Genomic DNA, 23,597 nt, shown 5'->3' with positions numbered 1-23,597 from the left:
AAAGTTTTAAAGTGACTCATTATTATTCAATGGAACATTGATAATTTTCTTCTTGACGAACGTCCCTTCGACATGATCGTGGCATAAGTACGGAGTGTCTTCTTTGGATAATAAGATGATAGGGTCAACCTGAACTGAGAATGGTGGAAGGTCATCAAACTGATCAAAATCTTCTGACTTGTCTGGAATATCCTCAACTCCAACGATTTTTCTTTTCCCTTGCAGAACTATGTGGTGTTTTGGCTCATCTTCTAACTTTTTACCGACCTTCATCTTGGGTTTGCTTAACATTTCCTTCACATAGAAAACGTGACTCATATCCTTGGCTAGGATGAATGATTCGTCTCTATATCCAATCTTGTTGAGATCCACTATTATCATCCCATTACGGTCTTTTGTTACGCCTCCTCCAGCAACCCATTAGCAGAAAAACAGAGGGACCTTCAAAGGTCCATAATCAAGTTCCCAAATCTCCTCTATGACACCATAGTAACTATCCTTATTTCCAGTATTGTCTATTGCAACTACACGGACACCACTATTTTGGTTGGTACTCTTTTGATCTTGGGCTCTCATATAAAATATAAACCCATTTGTCTCGGACCCGTGGTATTGCAATATCGAGATAGATGGTCGCCTAGCCATCCATTGAAGTTGTTCACCAATCGTCTCGTTACCCATGAGGTGTTGTCGAATCCATGTTGCGAAAGTATCTATGTGATGCCGTGTAATCCATGCCTTAGACTTCCCTGAATTTTTTGACCGTACAGTATCCTTGTGCTCCTCCATATATGGAGCAACCAAGGATGAATTCTGCAGCACTGTGAAGTTTGCTTTGCAGATTTCAGTCTCATGTATGTTGATATTACCATTCTTCCCGAGTGTGCCTTCTCTTCACGTGGCCCTCATGTCGTGACACGGGGACCCCTATCGAACTAAATCCATCAATAAAGTCAACACAAAAGTCAATGACCTCCTCTGCTCCATATCCCTTGGTGATGCTTCCTTTTGGACGGGCACGATTGTGAACATACTTCTTTAGGACCAACATGAACCTTTTGAAAGGCCACATATTGTGCAGGTATACTGGATCCAGAATGATTATCTCTTTAACAAGGTGAACCAAGAGATAAGTCATAATATTAAAGAAGGAAAGTGGAAAGACCATCTCAAAGCTAACAAGGTATTGGACCACATCATTTTATAGCTTTATTAGATTGTTTGGATCGATTGCATTCTACGAAATTTCATTGAGGAACGCACATAGCTTTACAGTTGCCAATCTCACATTCTCTGGTAGAATACCCCTCAGTGCAACTGGAAGCAACTGTGTCATCAGGACATGTCAGTCATGTGACTTTAGATTTGTGAATTTCTTCTCTTTCACATTTATTATTCCTTGTATATTAGAGGAGTACATGGATGGGACCTTCATACTATCCAAGCAAACAAACATGCTTTCTTTCTCCTCTTTGCTCAGAGTGTAGCTGGCAGGACATAAGTAGTGTTGTCCATTCTCTCTCTTTTCTGGATGTAGGTCCTCTTGTTATTCCGTACGTTTTCAAGGTCTGCCTTGCTTCCAATGTATCCTTTGGTGCCCCATAAACACCGAGGAAGCCTAGCAGGTTCACGCAAAGATTCTTTGTCAGGTGGATCACATCAATTGTGTTGCAGACCTCTAGAACTTCCTAATAAGGTAGCTCCCAGGATATAAACTTCTTCTTCCATATGGCTGCACGTCCATTATCGTTGTTCGGAACAGGTTGGCTACCAGAACCCTTACCAAAGACTACCTTCACATCCTTTATCATAGAAAATACACGCTTTCCGTTACGGTGTAAAGGCTTAGTACGAGTGTCGGGCTCCCCTTTAAAATTCTTTCCTTTCTTTCTTAAAGGGTGATTCGCAGGAAGAAATCGACGATGGCTCATATACACCACATTCCGACAGTGTTTCAAATACATGCTATCGATTTCATCTAGACAGTGGGTGCACGCCCGATATCCCTTGTTTGTCTGTCCTGATAGTTTATGAAGTGCAAGCCAATCATTGATGGTTACAAAAGGCAATGCTCTGAGAATGAAAGTCTCCTGTTTTTCCTCATCCCACACATGTACACTTTTTTCCTTCCAGGGCAGTAAAAGTTCATAAACTAACGGTCTTAGGTACACGTCAATGTCGTTGCTAGGTTGTTTTGTTCCTTTGATAATGACCGGCATCATGATGAACTTGCACTTCATGCACAACCAAGAAGGAAGGTTGAAGATATATTTGGTAACATGCCATGTACAATGAGCACTACCGAACTCACCAAATGGATTCATTCCATCAGTGCTTAAACAAAACCTTAGGTTCCTTGTGTCCTTCTCAAAGTCTGGAAATTGTTTGTCAACGTTTCTCCACTGAAAACCATCCGCGGGGTGTCTCAGCTTCTCATCTTGCTTACGTTCTTCTTTGTGCCATCACATCAACTTAGCTTGCGCCTTGTTTATGAACAAGCGCTTCAAACATGGTATTACAGGAAAATACTACATCACCTTTGCTGGAACTCTCTTGTTGATAGGCTGCCCATCAACATCACCAAGGTCATCTCATCTAATCTTATACCGCAATGCCTCGCAAACAGGACAAGCATCCAATTTCTCATATTCCTCGTCACGATAAAGGATACAATCATTAGGACATGTGTGTATCTTTTGTACATCCAATCCTAGAGGGCAAACAACCTTTTTTTATTCATATGTGGTTGAGGGAAGTTTGCTACTCTCGGGAAGCATGTTCTTTACGATTGTCAGTAGCTCCCCAAATCTCTTATTGGTCACACCATTTGCTGCCTTCCACTACATCAATTCCAGTGTGCTACCTAACTTTTTGTGGCCTTGTTTGCAATTGGGGTACAATAACTTTTTGTGATCCTCCAACATCTTCTCAAATTTCTTTGTCTCCTTCGCATTTTTAGAGTGTTTCTTTGCATCTAGCAACACCTGACCTAGTTCGTTAGGTGGTTCATCTTCTGCAAAATTTTCTTCAGCCTTGCCCATTTCAAAATCTGCAAAGGCACCACCTTTAGCCCAGTCAGCTGGAATGTTGTTATCATCATCATCTTCTTCACCTTCCAATACAACTTCTCTTTCGCCGTGCTTGGTCCAAAGAATATAGTTATCCATGAAACCCCAACGAAATATGTGGCCATGTAGAGTTTCTCTATTAGAGTAATCCTTTTTATTTTTGCACATTCTGCATGGACAACACATGAAATCCTTTGGCAACTTGTTGGCCTCTGCTGCTTCGAGAAAATTCTTTAGGCTATTAATCAACGGCACGGAGCACTAGTCGCCGTACAGCCATTGCTGGTCCATCTGCAAAAAGTTTTAAATTTACTTCTCCATTTGTAAAGCAACAAATGTAAAAAAAACTTTCCAAAAAATATTGCTGACCTTTTATATATGGACCACTTTCGATGAGCAAATTAAATCCCTGTAAATTTTGTGAGTAATTTTGACAGCAACTCCCTTTGTCCCAAATCGTCATTAGCTTGAGCTCAACTATATTATTTATGTAAAGCAACAAAATTAGTTGATTATTTCTGTTTCAACATTGTACTTATGTTATTTATGTAAAGCAACAAAAGTAATTAACACAACACATATTTATCAACATCCAATACGAATTTCTCATTATCAAACAGACTTTCATAAGTAAAAATTCTACATTCTACATGCATGTATAAATTGAAAAACTCTTCATTCATCCGCACTTTAAAAAAGCATAAACTTCTCTAGCTACAAAGTATAAAATATAGAATACTAATTATGATAGGAGGGAGGATGAAATTCCTAACCTTTAGAACAATTGGAAGAGTGAAATCCCCCCAAATCGTGAAAAAATGGGCAGCACGTCCCCTAGGTCGCCATGGGAGTGAAGAAGCCCGAGCTCTCGGTCAAATAGTTGAGCTCGAGCTCGGGGAGGAAGAAGGATCTTATTTTATAGTTTGTATGTTAGTGCTGGTTGGTGGCTCTAACTGGTACTAAATTGTGACATTTAGTACCGGCTGAAGCTAACAGCCGGTACACACATGCGTGAACACTATCTAGTACCGGTTGAAACTACCAGCCGGTACTAAATGGCTTCCAAGGAAATCTAGCCGTTGGCCAATCGATCCGCCGCCATTTAGTACCGGCTAAGGCTCCAAACCGGTAGTACAAGGACTCCGGTGGTACTGGGCGTGATGAAATAACGTCCGGTACTAACGTGTTGGACAAATGCTCAGTTTTTAAGCCGTGCTACTTGGGCGAGCATAGCTGATGCTGTTGTGGACGCAGCGCCACCACCAGGGATCCCCACGGCTCCGCCGCCGCCGCGCTGCCGTCGCCGTCGCCGTCGCCGACTTGTTTTTGCTCTGCTCTCATATCTAGTATGTAGGTTTCTCACTTAATCTTTCTACGTTGTGATGGTTACTTACTGATGCTGACATGCTGTGGTTGTTGGTCTGTCAAATTTTGGAAGTCACATGCATGGTGACCCTGAGGATTGCTTTGGTTGACCTGACTGGTTTATGAACCTCTAGACCAGCTCGTATCCAGTAATTGGCAAATATAAACCAGCTCCCGAGTGTGATCGAGAGAATCCAAAAAGGAAAATGCAGAGCAAATGCAATGCAGCTGACACAGAGAAGCTTCCATTTCTCAACGACTCGACCACAGTCAACTCGCAAGTCCTTCATGTGGCGTGTCGCAATCGCAATCGGGCCACAGCTCTCGGCCCCGCGCGTTGTCTTGTTCCATTTTTTCTCGGCTGACGTGACGTGTGTCTTTGACTCGAGGGTCAAGCTTGAAAGTCATATACATATACTATTTATGTTTTAGCTACTACAAATAATACACGGCAATTGTATATATAATTGTCCTTATTTTCACCTTTAACTACATATTTACCCTCATTTTCTAAATTTTACGGGATTTGGAGAGAAACATTAAACCGACATTTCAACAATCTTCTCAGTTTTTAGTTTTTTTTGAATGTGTTAGTTTTTCTATGACGTGGTTTTTGTTTTTTATTTTATCGAAGAATCGATGCACATGGTTGCATGGCGATCAGGTGGGCAAGCATAGCTTGTTGCAGGCATGCAAGACCTATGGCAAGCACAACAACATGGAGTGAGATGTGCAGCAATGAAGATTTCGTCACTTCCTCTGGTTATAGCGAAGAGGGAATAGCGGCGCCGATAAGATGGCCGGTCTCGTCATCCATGTGGCGTGTCAGAATCCTAGGCCCCCGCGTTTCCATGGGGATCATGTGGACGGAAGGCCAATAAAACGGAATATAGATTGTGTATACTAGTTTGGAAAAAGTCCAATTTACTACCTTCAAGTACAGCCTAGGTCCAAATAACCCCTAAAGTATTAAATGGTCTACTTAACCCCTTGTTTTTTAAACCCAGATGAAAATACACCTTTTAGCACGTTATTTAAACCGGCGGCTGGTTTTCATCCGGTTTTACTGACTGGACTGACACGTTAGTGGCCTACGTAGCTAAGTATGTTTAGGTCTGGCTCCCGTGCGTTACCCCTTGCCTCCCGTCCCGGCCGTACGGTGGCATCCTTCTCTGTCGACGTTGGTTTATGCGTCCGTGGGTACAGGCAATGCGAAGCAAGAACCATCGGGCCCTTTTCATCTTTCAGGTCATTCCAGTGTATCCGCAACCACCAAATTGAGCTATTTTTGGCACTGAAAGCTACTGACGGAATCACAATTGTCCAGGAGCTAGAGGGAGACAGTTTTTCCAGCATTCAGGTGGTGTTTGGATCACTAGTTCATGGACTAAATTTTAGCCCCTAAACTTTAGTCTTGCTGGGCTGTTTGGATCCATGAGCTAAACTTTAGTTTCTCATCAAATAATGACTGATTTGCCCCTCGTTAATGACTCCATGCACATGCACAGGAATGCACATGCACCCATGCGCCTGCTAGGAACTACTTGCTGTTCCTGCTGGTCGCCTACCATGCGCCTGCTAGTTTCTTCCATGCTGTTTCACTTATCTCGGACAAAGTAGTCACCAGCCGCTAGCTAGTTGCAGTGGCAGCTCCCAATGTGAAGTTCAGAAAAGAGAAGCGGTAGCAACAAACAGGCATCATGGACAGCAGCTTGCCCTGCAGGCGAAAATCGGAAGCACAAGAATTTGTTAGCTACTGTTCCATTCCATCGAAGATGGAGAACAACTGAGAAGGGGATTTGGTAGCTACTGTTCGATCGGAGACCGGACACGATCGATTGCTTGGGCTGCGGGGGGGAGGGGGGGGGCTGTTGCTGCTCGCGCTCATGAAGGCGCGCGCGGATCTCGTGGATCCGGCCGCGGGCCTTCTTGACGAGGCGGCGGCGCTTGCCGTAGGTCTGCTCGAGGCGGCGTTGCAGCTCAGCGCCGCGCGCCCGCGCCCGCGTCCGCCGCCGCCTCCCTCCTCCACAGGGTGCGTGGCGCGTGATTGGATAGGGTAGCGCGTGGGGGCGGGTGGAGGACGTGGGGTCGGGCGGAGGCGGGGGCCTGGCGGAAGATCTGGCGGCGGCCGCGGCCCCCAGATCTGGCGGCCGGCAGCATCGAGGCCGGCGGCGGCGGGGTCGAGGCGGCGGCGGAGGAGGTGGCGGCAGGGGCGAGGCGGAGGCGGAGGAGGAGGTGGCAGCGCCGTGGGGCGGAGCGGAGATGGCGGTGGCGGGCGAAGGAGGCGGGGGCGGGCGGAGCATGTAGGGAGGGAGAGAGAGTGCAGAGGGAGAGAGAGTGCGGGGAGGAGAGAGAAGGGGTAAGGAGAGGAAAGTGGCATCCGGGAGCACTTTTAGCCTCTTTTAGGTCCTCTTTGGGGGTTAAAATTTAGCTCCTAAAGTTTAGCTATTTGTCACTTTTAGCCCTCCTTTTTGGATCCCAAGAGCTAAATTTTGAGCTAAAAGTGCAAGACTAAAATTTAGTCCATGGATCCAAACAGGCCCTCAGTTTCAGATTGTAGTGGCAGATTGCTTCATTAATAACTGTGATGCATGCTCCCAGGACCAATCTTTCTGACCGCAGCAATATAATCTTTTGGATCAATGTATTAGCGCTCCAAGATGCAAAACTAAAGCCAATTCGCAAGGGGGCAGAAATCAAACACACCTTATGGTCACCCAACAAAAACAGCCTCAGTCCAACACACGTGACTCCTTTTCGGTCGCTCCATGGCGAGCTATGTGCCAGGTAGGTGCAGTGCGGAGGCCGGGAGCTCGTGCGGCGCAGCAAGCAGCGGCCGTGCAGGACAGGTAACGCACAGAGGCGAGGGCTCTGTGCCCAGTGCAGCAGGCAACGACGGCTCAGGCCAAGGTCTGCAGGCCGCCGCAGGGGCACGGCATGCCGGCCGGGGCTGCCGGGAGCACGACGGCGGCGCAGGCCAAGGTGCCCCGTCGGAGCACGGGATGCCGGGGCTGCAAAACCGGTTTGAAAACCAGCTATCGAGCTTGAAGTATGAGTTAAGGTGCGTTTTGATCCGGTTTATCAAACTCGGGGGGTAAATAGACAATTTAATACTTTAGGGGGGTATTTGAACTTAGGCTGTACCAGTTTTGGCATTGCTGACAATGTAGCATTTCTTCATCACGTAAACCTGTGAATGAATAAATCTATTCGTGTTTTCTTTGCTCTGACGTTTGTTATTTCTGACCAAGCCGGCGAGGCGGCGACGACCCCGGGTTCTCGTTGTTCCATTTTTCTGCGCTGACGTGACGTGTGTCGTTGACACGAGTGTCAAGATTCGTTTTTCGGAAGTGCTAGCGCCCGGACGTCCGATAATTTTGTTTTATCGGACGCTCCGTCGCAACATTGAAAAATAACTATCGAAACATCAAAAATCAACACTTGCAACACCGAGGATTGCAATACCTTTACGTGCATGAAACATCCCGAATTGCTTCGTGCAGCATTCAAAATAGACATATTGCAACAACAAAAAAATATCTCTTACAACATTGCAACAACGAAAGAAGAAGAGACGAAACAAAGAAAACAACTATATGCAACATCATGAACAAGTTGATGCAACACCCAATTGCTGGCGAGTCAGACTGTTGCAAAGCAGATGAAACATCAAAAGCCACCATTGCAACATCCAAAAATAACTATTGAAACACCATGAGGTACCTATTGCAACACTCAGATCCACGACAAACCAGCCTGCCGCCGAAGGTCGTCCACCATGGCCGCCGCCCGATCCTTCCCCACTCGGATCTCGCCGGGGTCGGGGAGAGGGCCACCGGATCCGGTGCAAAACAGATGAAACATCAAAAGCTACCGTTGCAACATCCAAAAATAACTATTGTAACACCATGAGGTACCTATTGCAACACTCAGATCCACGACAACCAGCTTGCCGTCGAAGGTCGTCCACCATGGCCGCCACCCGATCCTTCCCCGCTCGGATCTCGCCGGGCTCGGGGAGAGGGCCACCGGATCCGGGGCGTTGTGTGCTCCCGGTTGGTTGAGGACACCTGAGTGGGGGGAGGAGCGCCGCCAGGGTGGGGGACGAGGTTCCCGGAGTGGAGGAGCGCGCCGCCGTCGGGGTGGACGAGGAGGATGCCGCGGTGGGGGAGCGCACCGCCGTTGGGGTGGGGGACGAGGCCACCGGGGTGCGGGACGAGCCTGCCAGGGTTGGGGAGCGTGCCGCCGCCGGGATGGATGAGGAATACGTCGGGATGGAAGGTTGAAGAAGAAAAGGGATGGGGAAGAAAAAAAACGGTAGCGTTTGCAACATCCAAGAATCCCTACTGCAACATCGTGAGATACCTATTGCAACATGACCGCCGCCCGATCCTTCCCCGCTCGGATCTCTCCGGGGTCGGGGAGAGAGCCACCGGATCCGGGGGCGTTGGGCGCCCCCGATGGGTGAGGACGCCGGAGTGGGGGAGGGGCACCGCCGGGGTGGGCGAGGAGGACGCCGGGGTGGGGACGAGGTCGCTGGGGTGGGGGAGCGCGCCGCCGCCGGGTGAGCGAGGAGGATGCCAGAGTGGGGGAGCGGGTGGGGGACGAGGCTGCCGGGTTGGGGAGCGCGCCGCCATCGGGGTGGACGAGGAGGACGCCGGGGTGGAAGGTTGAAGAAGAAAGGTCACGGGAGTGGGATGGGGAAGAAAAAAGAATGGTGAAAATGGATACATAGGAAGCGCCAGATATTTTGGAGCGGAACGTCCGGTGCGTCCGGAGCGCTCGTACAGTAGCATTACCGTTTCGTTTTTTGGGTTCTCGCCTTCTAGGTCGTCGCACAAAGCCGTGTGGAGCCTGAAAATGGACCCCCTCCATTACCTAGCATGGAAATACGAGAGCACGTACGGACACGCTGACACGCATATGAAAAGACTCTACATTCTACAAATACCCTCGAGACCTCGACCGGCCGACCCCCCGCTCGTCTCGTTGAGCATCATCCGCCGGAGCACGAGCCCTGCGCGCGGCTGTGCTCCCCGCCGAGTCGATTGGTCGCCGCCGACAACACGACCCGTCCGCCGCCGCTCCAACCGGGAGCCCGCCACCGCCGTCATGGGCAAAATTGGCAACTTCTTTGCTAAGATCATCAGATTCAGGGATGGACCGACCGCATCCGCTGGCAGCGCCGAGGTATATCCCTTTTCCCCTTTCCGATTCGGTGACGGATTCAACTCGCAGCTGAACTAAAGCTCCTTGTTTTGCAGAGCCCGTTCACTGCTGTGGTGATCGCGCTCCTGACGTACGACACCGCCGTCATGATCGGGATCCTCGCCGAGTCCAAGGACACCATCGCCGGCTGGAACACCGCGACGGAAGTGGCGTACCTCGCCATGGTGGTGGTGACCTGCGCCTTGACAGGGGTCGGTTTCATGGCGGGAACCGGGTGCCCCGCCGCCGCCGCCGCTACCACCAAGCGTCTCGTCGGGGAACCCAGCTTCGTCTCGCCGTTCTGCGCGAGGTTGGGCGCGATCCTCGCCAGCGCCCTGCTCGTCGTCACTATCTCCTGCAAGTTTGAGCCGTGGGGGTGCACCGCCGGCGTACCGTCCGCCGCCGTGGTGGCGTGCGTCATGGCGGCGGTCTGGGTGTGGGCGGAGCCTGAAGCGCGTGAAGCCGTCTGCCGCTGCTGGAGCCGCGTCAGGGGTCTCGGCATCTCCCAGACAAAGTAAAGGCACCCAGCAGCGTCACCTCAAAATAATGGCTCATGAGGATTGTAATTAACGAATTCTTTGGTGGCCATTTATATTTTTTCCCCATGGGTTTGAACCGTTGTTGTAAATTTGTCACTATGACTCGAAATCACGGCCCTTACCGACTTACTGTACATGAGCCTGAAATGTTGAAATATCATTTTGGTCGCGATGTTCTCATTTTTGAAATATCATTTTGGTCGGTTTCAATCATTATCGATGTGCTTTCGATCGGATAGTTTCGTTTCCGATATTACTAAGATAGTTTCGTTTCCAATATTACTGGAATGCATACATCATTCTCATTCTCGAAACGAAATATTACTGGAATGCATACATCATTCTCATTCTCGACAGTATCGTATCATTTTTGTTTTCGATTGAAAAATGCGAAACTAAAAGTGGTTGAGCCCTCCACCGATCATTTTCATCCCTACCCCTACCTAGTGCTCAAGTGCAGCTTGCATTCAGGGGTGGATTGATCAGCAACTGCCTAAATATTTCAGCCATGGATGAAGAGGTAGAAGAAGAGAAAGAGAGGAGGCAGAAAGAAGAAGGGAAAAATCAGCTCCCCTTGCTTCGAGTCTTGGATCCGCCCTGTTTGCATTCCCTTTATTTTGCTCCTTCCGAAAGATAATTGGGTACTGTAGGTAGTAAAAAAATCATCTCAACCCGATGGAGAAATAACAATTAAACTAACTAGTCGAAATCCAACCATACACACAATCATTGCATCTTGCAGAGGGTTGACAAATCAAGTCAAACGTTTTCAGTTCCAATGTTCAGACTTTGTTGCTGCTGTTCCATTGTATAGTTCGAGCTCTGTGTTTCCCAAATGTCAATAGGCTTCAACAGTTGAACTTTGAAGTTGCCGCGTGCATTGGTTCATATAACAAACAATAATTATATAGCAACTCTTATATAAAATGATTATTACAAATAGTAATCAATCTATAGCTCGGATGTAGTAACAGATACTAAATCAACCTGTAAATCTCTTTCTTTTTCGCTATAACAAAGATAACTAATGATTAGCGGACCACAAACCCTAGCTAGGAAAACGTCAAGCCTGTGCTTACAGCCGGCTCCTATGTCCCACAGCTGCCTCCTCTGCGCTGCTGCAGCTGCCATCCGGCCACCTCTCCTTCGTCATCCCTGATCTCGATCTCCTGCATGGCGTACCCCTTGGCGTGGTACTGCTCGAGGATGTCGTCCTCGTCGTCATGGATCTTCTTCATGAGAGCGGCGCACTCGGCAAAGTCGCGGCGGAGTCGTTCTCTAAGCTCGGGTTTGGCTCTGAATACGCCGTCGAGGACCTCGTCGCTCAGGGACGGGAAGGGCCGGCGAGGGAGCACCTTGCGCTTCACCAGGATCCAGTCGATGTACTCCTGCTTCACCCTCACCAGCTTCGTCCTCTTCTTACCCTCCCCCGTCTCCGGCGCCGACATCATCTTCACCTCGTCCGTGTTCGCAGCCGCCATGGTGCTTGATATACTAATTGGATCGATCTGATGATGAGCAGTTCACGTTTGGGAAGTGCGATAGAGATATATGAGGGATTAGGGAAGTTGAATCCGGTTGGCCTGCTTGTTCACGTCCGAATAGGATTAGGGAATATGCATGCAGGGGCGTGGACGTCCAGGACTTTGAACTTGATTGCAACTTGCAAGCAACCTGTAAATCCTCGTAGGATTTTTCTTTTTCGATGATAATCTGATCTGCCAGTTTTCGTGCAGAGCCGCCAGCAGCCATGGGCAGCCACGTCGACGCCCTCCGCCGATCCCCCTCTCGAGCTCGTCCTCCTGGGTCTGCACTCGCCGCTCTGGCTCCTCTGGGCAGCGTCGACGTGCAAGCGGTGGCGGCACGTCCTCTCCAGCGCCGGCTTCACCGGCCGCTTCCGCACCCTCCACAACAGATCGCCCGTCGTCGCCGGTTCTTACTACAACCAGGAGGTCTTCGTCCACCCACGGTTCGAGCCTTCGACGGCTGCCGCCGCCGTCGACGGCCGCCACTTCTCCCTCGACTTCGTCCCGGCGACGACAACCTTAAGATCTTTGCGAGGCTGCAAGGCGGCAGCAGTGGCGAGGAGTGGGTGCTGGAGAACACCATACCTGCGTCGACGACAACCTTAATCATGCAATGCACGGGTCAAATCATGCAGGTATGAGATTTAAATTTTAGAACATTCTTTTTGACAAAATTTTGAATAATGTTCGTTTTCTTTTTGGGAAGGGACGGAGGGAGTAGCTTCTTTTCATTACAGAACACCTTTCAACGTTTTGACATTGTAGATTAATTGTTCAGTCACAAAGAAAACAAAAATCGATTCAAATCTACTATATACTAACTTCTTTTTTATGTTTCTATGTTTTGTGTTCCTATTCCATGTTGTTTCTAAGCAAAATTGATCTATAATGCTATGCTTTGATACCAGGTTTCTAGAATCTTGTAACCAATACTCGATGAGTGAATGAGTACAACCAAATATTGCTTATGTATATACCAGCCTGGGACGGTGCAGATTCGGGTGCCGGCGCTGGGAGGGACATGAGATTCCATTTGACATCTTACTATTACTACTTGGAGGTTTTTTCAAACCTTCACCTAAAATTTTAAATGGACACTCTAGAAAAAGAGAGAAACTCTTAAAATTCTCACAAAAAATAAAATATCTTACCATCAATCGTTAGATTCAAATCATCATACATTGGATCTATTATGTTTTCTAAAAAATTACCCACCTATACCATTATAAAAATAGCTTAAAGTAACCCCCTAAATCTTATCTAAATTACCCACCTTTGTCATTATATAAAATAAACTAAGTAACCCTAATCTTCAAAATTACCCGCTTATGAGGTTACAAAAATAATTTAAAATAATCCCTATATATTGCCAGTACTAATACTTAAAAAATAATTTAAAGTAACCCTTAAATCTGCATCTATATTACCCATGTATGCCATTATGAAAAATAACATGAGGTAATTCTAAATTTTAATCCAAATCACTTATTTAAAAATATAGATTTTTAAATATAATAATTTGGATCCAAATTCGGATCGATGAACCAATATATGATTCTAAATCGTCTATTTCTTAAACTATTGGTATAAATATAATAATTAAGGTATATAAGTATGATGTGTGTCAACATTTATAAAGATATAGAGAAAGTGATGAGAATATAGATTTGTATGTTAAAATTATATAGCTCAAACTTAGAGTCCATTAAACAAATTCAAGCGTATACATGCGATGCAAAGTGAAAAGTTAAAGATTATAAATATGGATGAGAACGTATAGAGTATTTACTAACTAAAATATATCACAATCAGATGAACATAATAAGTATATATCTATAGTATTGTGCTCGAATATTTAACAAATAAGAGGTAGCTTAAGATAATAGTTTTGTAGCAATGTTGCCTAATTTTTTTCCATTGAAAAATCCGCATTAGTTCTCACAAGACATGTTGGAGAAAAAATAAATCCTAGAAATTCTCACAAAAATTTGAAACATCAAACATCAATCTTGAAAACTCTAATAATCATGTAAAAAAATGAGAGAGTAATAGATAAATAATTTTGATTATTAGCTAGACGTCTAATTTCTAAATAATTTTTAAATACAATAGTTTTTGTTTTTGAGACCAACGAGGCGGGGCGCCTGCTCGGTCCTAACGTGGATTGCTTGCCTTATAGTAGGACGTCGTATTCATCTGAGTTCCCATGGCCTCTGTCGCTGCAATGACGACAACGCGTGATCGATGAACGTCGTTTTGTATTCGGATCGATTGGCATCGTAATACATAAGCTCGATCCGCTCAAGAGAATTTGGTAGAAATTGGTTCAGTAATTTAAATTTCGCGTCATGATCACTGAGCAAAGGTTCAGTTCAAGCTCGGCTTTCCGCCAAAAAAAAAAATCAAGCTCGGCTCCGGTGTGTAGTATAAGTGAGACTACACCGCGAGGAATTTATTCATCTGCTTGCGCGAGAGTATTCCATCTCTTCAAAAAGGAGTCATTCTGCCATCGTTCTAAAGAAAATTATGTTTAGGTTTGAGAATATTTAAACACAACAACACCGTAATATTGCTGATACTAGAGCATATCGAAGAGTTCCAAATTAAAAGAATGGAGTAAAAAAACTGGTTTTTTTCAGTATGCCAAAAAACTATAGATTTGCTCCATCTCAAATGCTTGATTTTTAGTTATCTCTCAATCACCCAAACTTATACTATAAACTGAGGGTCATGGTTTAAAGGTTGGGGTGGGAGTTAGAGCATCTCTAGCTGTTCAACGATAAATCTTCCCCAATAACTAGCTAACGGGGCTGTCTCAATATTTCTTTCATAGCTATCGGGAGAGTTGATTTGCAGTTCTCCAATAATCTCATCCCAATTCAACTACCGTATTAGGAGAGTCATAAACTCATCCTTTATTTAGGGGGAGTTGGTGTTTATTATTGATTTATCCCAATAATTATTGGGAAAAAGAAAGATAAAGGGGATATGTTGGAGAACTATTTTCACCAACTCTCCAAATACAGTAGTTATATTGGGAAATGGGGAATTGTTGGCGATGCTCTTAACTGTGGCCTTTAGGTTTAGAGGGAGCTTTGGGAGGCTCGTTGGTCGGCGGTGGAGGTGGCAGAGACGGAGGCGGTGTGGGCGCCATCAGAGCCGGGCGATGAGAGACCCCTAGTGGCGATGGGGGCATCTGGCGCGAACGGATTTGCTCCAGGCCATGGTAGAGGGTGGTGGCGGAGGTAGTGGTACAGTGGTGGGGGCTTCAAGCGTCGGGGTCGGGCGTTGCACGTCAACCAGTTGCGCAAGGAAGACAACGATGTATGCCCATGTGTTGGATTAATTGGGTTAGATCCATTTATTTCAATTAATCAAATAAGAATTAAAAGGTTCATGATGAATTCTAGGAGTTACTAATTGATCAATTTTGCATGGGAAGCTGAAGAGAGGTGATTATTGTAGTTTATGAGAATTGATTCACTCAATTAACACAGCCAATAAAATGCTGAGAGTTACTTAGTGCTTGATGACCATTATTCCCATCAATTACTAGTAACTTCCATCGCAATATGATGTCCAAGTTTGTTGAACCTCACCTCTTGGAGCCTATATAAGAGAAACACCTCCTCTTGCTCTTGCACGTGCAAAACACCAATACTCTCAGGCATTCCTGTTCAGGAGACCTCTCTCTTTCCCCTCACTATTTTCTGCTGCAACCTTGCATTCCCATCGCTAGCACTGCGCGCATAGTTCTGGCAAGAGCAGAGCCTTCGGAACCACGACTGCCGCTAAAGATCCCGCTCGGGATAGGCAGGCAATAAGGTTTTTGGGAGCATTTGACGCGACTGCTCGCTCCCTGTTCGACTATTTCCTCTACGTCCAGCCGAACGACTGCTACTTCAAGAAGGTCGTTCGAAGGACTGCACTGCATACATCTTCCTGCATCAACTTTTACGACTACATTGATTGAGGTCATTCCACAATTAGTATAATAATCCAGATAGTAACGGCGCATCCGGCGCCTAGGGTACATCCTGAACCTTTCCTAGTTCCTTTTGTTCTTGTTTATTAGGATACACCAGCGCATACTATGTTGTCGGTGAATCACTCAATATAATCATGATATTATTTTGCATGTTTAATTTTGAAATTAAAATGTACCGAAATATGCTAAATTTCTAACACCTTGAGCATACGCATGCGCGAGCGTGGCCGACCAAGACTTTGAACGGAACTTGGATTTCATATATGCAACCTGTAAATCCGTGCACAATACAGTTGTAGATCCGTATAGCAAGTTTTCGTGCAGAGGCAGCCGCCATGGGCAGCGAGGACGTTCTCCCCGACGCCATCCTCGAGCTCGTTCTGTTGCGCCTGGACTCCCCGCTCTGTCTCCGCGCGGCGTCGACGTGCAAGCGATGGCGGCGCATCATCGCCAGCGACGCCTTCCGCGCCCTCCACGGCTCCCCGCACGCCGTCGCCGGCTCGTACTACAACAAGGACATCTCCGTCCGCCCACGGTTCGATCCCTCGCCGGCCAACGTTGCCGCCGCCGTCGATGGCCGCCACTTCTCCCTCGACTTCGTCCCCGGTGACGACAAGAGCAGCTGGACGGTCAATGACTGCCGCGGGAGCCTCCTCCTGCTCGACCGCGAGGACTGCAGGACCGGACGCTCTGACCTGATCGTCTGCGAGCCCCTGACCCGGCGCCACGTGATGATCCCTCCCCCTAAGCCGGACGCCGCCTACTTCGCCACCGCCGTCCTCCTCGACGGCGACGCCGACGCCGACGCCGACGAGCATGTCGGCAGCATCGGCATGTCGAACTTTAGGGTGCTGTGCTTGTTTGAAGCCGGCCGCATCCGCGCATGCATATATGTTCAGCTCGGGCGGCAGCTCCTCCCGGCGGGAAACGAGCACCGACGGGCGGCCGGCGCTGTGCCACGTTAAAAAGAATAATTAAATAATAATTTTCTCATAATTTTAATTTTTTTCAACATTTATTTCCTTTACAGGAAATTTAGTATAGGAAATAATTGATTGTTTTTTTTAATTAAATAAGGTTGTTCTGTGTGTGTTGCACCGATGCTGGTCTTTTGTTTGTGCTGATTAAATGAGGAAGTTTGAGTTCAAATATGTTTAACGCGGTAGAAAAATAGAAAGAACTTTTGTTGTCTCTCTTTTCTTTTTTTTTCCTTTTCAGCTTGCTCTCTTCCTTCTTCTGTCCTGAGCTCGCTTGGAACCTAGCAAGTAACCTGTCAGTCGCAGCAGTCTTAAACTCATCTCCCCTTGTCAACAATGTCAAACACGCTCCTGCAACAATATCAAACACGCTCCTGCCGTCGCATGCTGCCGTTCCACCGTTGCTGCATGCCGTTCACCAGTCGTTGCCGCCGGCTGGCCATGCTGTCCCGCCGCTGCTGGCTTCTGTGCAGTGCAAAGCCGCTACCCTTTGTGTGCCGCCTCCTGCTGTACGCCGCTTCCGGTCTCTAAGCCGAGCTGCTTGCATTCTATGCTGCCGTTGCTTGTTGGTATGTTGCCGTCGGTAACAGTTTGAGGCCACATCGGCATCATGTGCAAGCAAGACAGCACCATGCATACCTGTATGCAGACACGAGAAAGAGCGTCACGTTTCTCCTGGCTGCAGGGGAACGCGAGATGAACCTGAACCAGAACTCCAGACGCGGACGCCAACGAGTCGGATGAGCCAACGCGCCACCTATAAATTGCAAGCCACGGCACCCGGACTCACTTTTCCGCATCAATCCCAGCACCCCAGCGTGCCCTAGTTCGAATGTCCACCCACGCGCCACCGTCGTCCCGACAAACTCTAGCGGCCAAATCAGGCGCACTCCGACGCCGACGAAGCGAATCGCCACCACCTCGGTCGATACTCCGATCCCCTGATGGGCGGCGTCCAGCCGTCGCCGGCGCCTCATCGTTTGCCCAAAGCCGTGCCGTGGGACCAATCTTGTCCATGCCCCGGACGAGCATGTCGTCACGCCGTTGATCCTCCGTAATGGTGAGCACACCGATGCCTTCTCTTCTCTTTGGTCTCCTGCATTGCTATCCTGTTTCGTTGCATCCAAGTTCTGCAGGACGGCGCTGCTTTAGCAGCCTGTGCGTAGCAAACAGCCACGCGTGCCATGCCTGTTCCATCGTCCTGCTGCCCTGGCCATGCACCCTTGCCAAGCCGCTCAGATCGCTGGCCATCGCCGTCGAGCAAGCTGGGCACGTCAAGCAGCTATAATCTTTGCAAGCTGAGCAAAATAATCAATCGATCGATGCTGGCCTCCTATGCATAGAAGCAAACATGCCACTCGCCATGCAAGTATGATGTCATGGTGATGTCGTGCCTATGCAGTAAGTAGGATCACTTCTTTTAGAAAAATAACTAGGATGCTTCCTAACCGTATTTTCTTTCCAGCATATTAAAACTTCACTAATCTTTTAGCCTTGACTATCTTTGATCCATAGAACAATCCTTTATTCAACTATAAAATCCTTGCTCACGTTAGATCCACTTTATCAATTCATTTAATTTCCTTTCTCGATTATTGCTTCACGGTGACATCATCCTTTCGTGATGTTCAAATAGCTATCCTTTTCTTCTTAAAATACATATCTTAACGCGTAGAATAATTTAAAGTGCTTTACTTTTCTATTTTTGATGATTGGTTTACTTTTTTTAATTTTTATTTTATTTGTTTGCTTGTATTTGCGTTCTCTGGATGTTAGTTTTGGATGATTGTCATGGGTAGAATGAACGCAGTTCGAGAGCTTTCAAGAGTAAGGAGACCAAGACATTATGAGCAGCAACGGTATCGTGGATAAAGGCAAGTGTGTCCTCGTGCTTTTGTCACAACAACTATATTTAATCACATTGCATTGCTCTGCATTTATTATTGATGAGTTCTATTAAGGTTTGCCTAGTTTTTAAGATCATTCCTTGTCAACATGGGTTTATCTTTCTGTTGGGTAGTACTTGCTTAGTTGATCTAATTGGGTATGGTGGTTTTAATGAACTCAATGATTAAACTTATTTTATTTATGCTATACCTTTTATTAATACAAGATCACCATGCTTAATTGGAATATGGAGAACCACCCAGGAAAATAGTGCAACCACAAGGACTATATGGCTCTGGTCTTGGCTAATTAATTAGAGACTCTAGTTTGGGGTAATCTTACCAAAAAGGCAAGAGGGGAGGCATTGATGGGGTATAACCCAGCCCTCAGTCTGATCTGCTCTATGGTAGCTTCGCAGTCTTGAGAGAGGTTTATGCTCTGCTTCGACCCGAAACCTTAGCAGGTTACCACTTATTAGGGAATCTTTGTAAAGGCCTCATAGTGTCCCTATGCAGTCACACCTCCCTGATCAGCACAACATGGTTGGGTCCAAAGTTCTTTTGAACTTTTACGCGACTTGTGGTGAAAGCGTACAATCTCTGCAGAGAGTAAAACTGATATATTAGCCATGCTCACGGTCAAGAGCGGCCTGGACCCTCACATGATAATTGAACTTGAAGATTGACTTAAATTGTGCTTTATGTTATGGTTATGTTTCTGCCGTATGCCTATGGCTTATGTTTATGTTAGTATTTAGGTGCTAATAAAATTTGACCAACTAAAATTGCTTATCGTTGTAAACCTGTCAGCCTTTCCTTGTTCAAGTCTTGCATTCATATTTTACCCACACTTGCTGAGTATGACATATACTCACCCTTGCTATAACCAATGTTGCTTAGAAGAAGAAACTGTTATGAAGTTGTTGTGAAGATGGTGCTGACTTCTAGGCGTACGCAATCCCCGGTTTGGAGCCTTCGTTTCCAGGATTAAGCTGTAAATCTCTGATAAACTCTTTATCTTTCCTTCTTTCCTTTACATGATACTGTTACTGTTATTCATTGATGATGTCACTATATGTATGAAACTTGATTCTGGCATACATATAGGTAGCACGTCATACATATAGGTAGCACTTGGTTTTTTTTTAAAACCGGGTGTGACACGCTGCTCCTACACTGCATCGGGGTCGCCGCCAGGCAACTGTTCTGGCACGAGAGGAGGAAGAAGGTGGTCACTCTTGACCAGAACACCCTAGAGTTCTCCTCTTTCGTGTTGCCTGATAGAGACATCATCAAGGCAACCCCCACTGTCGGCCGCGATGGCGAAGCTCGCATCGTGGTCGACGAGATTGGCAGCAAGCTCAAGATCTTCGCGAGGCTAGGCGGTGGCAGCGGTGAGGTGTGGGTGCTGGAGAAGACCACTCGATTTGGCACCCACCTGTGGAGGCAGGGATGGTGTAGATCCGGATGGCAGCACCGGGGAGGGCCAAGATGTTCTGTTTGGACATGGAGACGGTGGAGGTGGAGCGCTGCTCGGGCATGAGCGTGAAATGGACCACGTGTATGAATTTAGAAAGGCGTATCCATCGAAGTTTCCATGCCCTTCGTCCTTGCGTGCATATTGCTTTGACAACGACGCATTATGATCCTATTATTATCTGTTGATGAAAATCATGTGTACTGAGAGATGTGTATCTATATGGCTGGATTTTGAGATACACCATATCTCCAATATTGAACTCTCTATTAGATCTATGTTTATCAGCTTGGTGTTTCATTCTAGCTTGAGCCTTCTATAAATTGTCCTTGGTAACTTGTTGACCCACTTGTTTGTTGCTTAATTGTTCTTGCACCGTGAGATCAGGACAGTCAGGTATTACTACCTCAGCTACCCTAGGAGGTTGGAATCCATACAGTGCTTGAAATGGTGTCATGTTCAGGGAGGTGTGATAGGATGTCTTGTACCGCCATTGTGCTAAAGAAAGCCAGTGATGCCACCTTTTAGGACTTGCAAAACACATGCACCTGAGATAATTCTTTAAGCATTGATTGACTCTCTCAGTTTGACCATCAATTTGTGGGTGGTAGGATGATGTCAAGTGGAGTTGAACACCCATTGATTTGAATAGAGACCGCCAAACTGTACTTGTAAAAATTGGATCTCTATCAGTGAGGATGACTTTAGGAAGACCATGGAGTTTGAACACTTGATCGAGGAATAGCTGTGCTACATCTTGAGTAGTGTATGTATGTGCCAGAGAAATGAAATGAGCATATTTTGACAGTGTGTCACTACCACTAGTATCATATCCTTGTTTTGTGATTTTGGTAATCCCTCAACAAAATCCATTGAAATATGAATCCATGCCATATCTGGTATTGGCAATGGTTGCTAAAGCCCAGGATAGGTTATATTCTCATACTTGTTTTTATGGCATACAACACAATTTTTGACAAACTCAGTGACTTGTTGATTCATTTTTGGCCAGTGAAAATTCAGTTTCATTATCTAATAAGTTGCTCTTTCACCGGAGTGGCCTCCCAAAGCTGAATTGTGGAAGCTTTGTAACTACTGCTGTTTCAGATTACCACTGTCTCCAACGAATAGTTTTCCTTTAGGACAATGTAAAATGTTGAACAGCTTGTGGGTCAATGCTCAATTTGGTTATAAGGTCTGAGCACTTGTTATCTTGGTCATAACTCTGAATAACTTGCTCCATCCAGATGGGAATAATTGTGGATAATTCCAACAACTCAATGGAGTGGGTAGCTCTTGATAAAGCATCAGCTACTTTGTTGCTTTTGCCTTGTTTGTATTCCACTGTATAATTGAATCCCAATAGCTTGATCAATAATTTGTGTTGAACTCCTTCTACAAGTCTTTGCTCATGGATGTATTTCAGACTCTGTTGGTCTGTTCTGATGACGAGAGCAGTACTAGCAAAATAATGCTTCCACTTTTTGATTGCCTCAAGAATGGCCATAACTTCTTTTTCATATGTAGAAGCTTCTGTTGCTTTAGGACCTAGAGTTTTGCTAAGAAAAGTAATGGGTTTTCCTTTCTGCATTAACACAACTCCAATGTCATTACCACTAGCATCTGCCTCCAAAGATAAAAGGTTGACTGGAATCTTGGAGTGCTAAAACTGGAGGGTGGGACATCACTTCTTTTAGTTTCTGGAAGGCTTGCTCCTGGTCACTTGTCCAGGTGAAAGAGTCTTTCCTTAGTGCATGAAATAAGGGTTAGCAGATAGTTCCATATCCTTGGATGAATCTTCTATAATACCCTGCCAATCCTAGGAATGCTCTTAGCTATGTGACATTTGTTGGTGAGGGCCATTGCTGAATGATGCTTATTTTTGAAGGATCGGTAACTACTCCTTGGCTGCTAATTACATGACCCAAGTATTCAATTTTCTGTTGAGCAAATGTACATTTACTCAGTTTAGCATAGAGCTTGTTCTGCCTTAACACTTCCAGCACAACCTTTAGGTGTTTGACATGGCCATCCATTGTTGGGCTGTAAATCAATATGTCATCAAAGAAAACCAGGGAAAATTTCTTGAGAAATTCTGCTAAAATAGTGTTCATTAAAGACTAAAATGTTGCAGGAGCATTAGCCAATCCAATGCTAGTACCACATACTCAAAGTGACCCAAATGTGTAGTAAAAGCTGTCTTGGCAATATCAGACTCTTTCATTCTAATTTGATGATAGCCTAATCTGAGGTCTATTTTGGAGAATACTATGGCTCCAAATAATTCATCTAACAAATCTTCGATAATCGGGATAGGATACTTGCTCTTGACAGTACTTGAGTTGAGCTGCCTATAGTCAATACACATCCTCCAAGTGCCATCCTTTTTCTTCACCAATAACACAGGAGAGGAGTATGGACTAATACTTACCCTAATCATATGGGTATCTAGTATGTGCTTGTTTAGTTCCTCCATTGAATTTTTCTGGTGAAAAGGCAACCTATATGGCCTCTGATTCACTGTTTTTGACTCATCCAACAATGTGATAGCATGATCAACTGATCTCTGGGGTGGAAGGTTTTCTGGCTCCTAAAATATATCATCATATTTTTGTGGAGCATCAAAATTTTCTCCTTCTGCCACAGTAGAATCTTCAATAACAGCTATTTCTTCTTTGCCTTCATCATTCTCCATGACAATAACTGAGTAAATTTGTTTGCCTTTACATACTTTGGCATGTCTAGGGACCGGGACCCATGCTTCCCTGCATTTAAAACATTTGCCTACTGCCCTTAATTTTGCAATGTTGTTAGCTTCTTTAGGTTCAGGAGCTTTTGTTTCTTTCTGCCAAGGTTTTTGTTGTTTAGTAGCAGGATTAAAAAATGTAAACTTTCTTGGTGTAGGGTTAGCTTGCTCCAAACGTTTGGCAAACCAAAAAGCTTCAGTTAATGTTGTTGGTTTGTGGCATTGCATGTGGTGTTGAATTTGCTCTCTCAGCCCTGAGACAAAACTGTAAGTGAAATATTCATCTTGCAGAGATGGATTATCCCTTTTTACTAGCCCATTAATTCCTCAAACTTGGCTATATACTCTATGACATTGCCTGTTTGTTTCGATGTGTGGAATTGGCCTATTGCTTCATAGGTTGAGAGTTCATTGAACCTGTCTCCAAGCATCCTGCAAAATTTATGCCATGGAACTGCTGAAGGGGTACCGGTGCTTCTCCACCAAAATTTTGCCTTGCCCACAATATGCATCACAGAAATTTGTACTCTTTCTTTATTCGGTACTCCCACCAACTCAAAATACTTTTCAGACTTCCTGATCCACCCATCAGGATATGTGCCATCAAATTCTGGAAAAAGATAATTTTGAACCTCTAGCAATAGATCTCTATTGAAATTACAATTACTGGGCAAATTGTTTTGGTCTTCTTGCTTCTTGATAAAATGGTCCATTGTTGTTCTTAATCCTTCCAATTCCTCAGCAATGGCATAAACCACTTCACCAATGACTGTAGTATTCACCATCTTCTCTCCCTTGTGAATTCAGTTTGAGCACA

At 45.8% G+C, this 23,597-nt stretch overlaps 1 protein-coding gene and 1 pseudogene across 1 annotated transcript; one reads left to right on the top strand and one right to left on the bottom strand.

Annotated features, from left to right (window-relative positions):
- Positions 1-6: 6 nt before the first annotated feature.
- On the bottom strand, positions 7-3,359 carry LOC140221794 (uncharacterized; annotated as a pseudogene).
- A 5,761-nt stretch (positions 3,360-9,120) lies between these two features.
- On the top strand, positions 9,121-10,348 carry LOC117845900 (uncharacterized). The gene is made up of 2 exons (XM_034726976.2): positions 9,121-9,623; positions 9,698-10,348. Exons 1-2 carry the CDS (start codon positions 9,294-9,296, stop codon positions 10,157-10,159), a joined length of 792 nt encoding a protein of 263 aa, XP_034582867.1. The 5' UTR covers positions 9,121-9,293; the 3' UTR covers positions 10,160-10,348.
- The last annotated feature ends 13,249 nt before the right edge of the window (positions 10,349-23,597 follow it).

This window comes from Setaria viridis, chromosome 2 (genome assembly GCF_005286985.2).
Source record: "Setaria viridis chromosome 2, Setaria_viridis_v4.0, whole genome shotgun sequence".
NCBI lineage: Eukaryota > Viridiplantae > Streptophyta > Magnoliopsida > Poales > Poaceae > Setaria > Setaria viridis.
Note: the sequence above shows the minus strand (reverse complement) of the source record. Positions and strands in the feature narration are given on the sequence as shown.

Excerpts from the sequence above, each read along its gene's own strand:
- LOC117845900 (XM_034726976.2), top strand. The coding sequence starts at position 9,294 with ATGGACCCCCTCCATTACCTAGCATGGAAATACGAGAGCACGTACGGA. Across the intron at positions 9,624-9,697 it reads CATCCGCTGGCAGCGCCGAG|AGCCCGTTCACTGCTGTGGT; the intron begins GTATATCCCTTT and ends CTTGTTTTGCAG.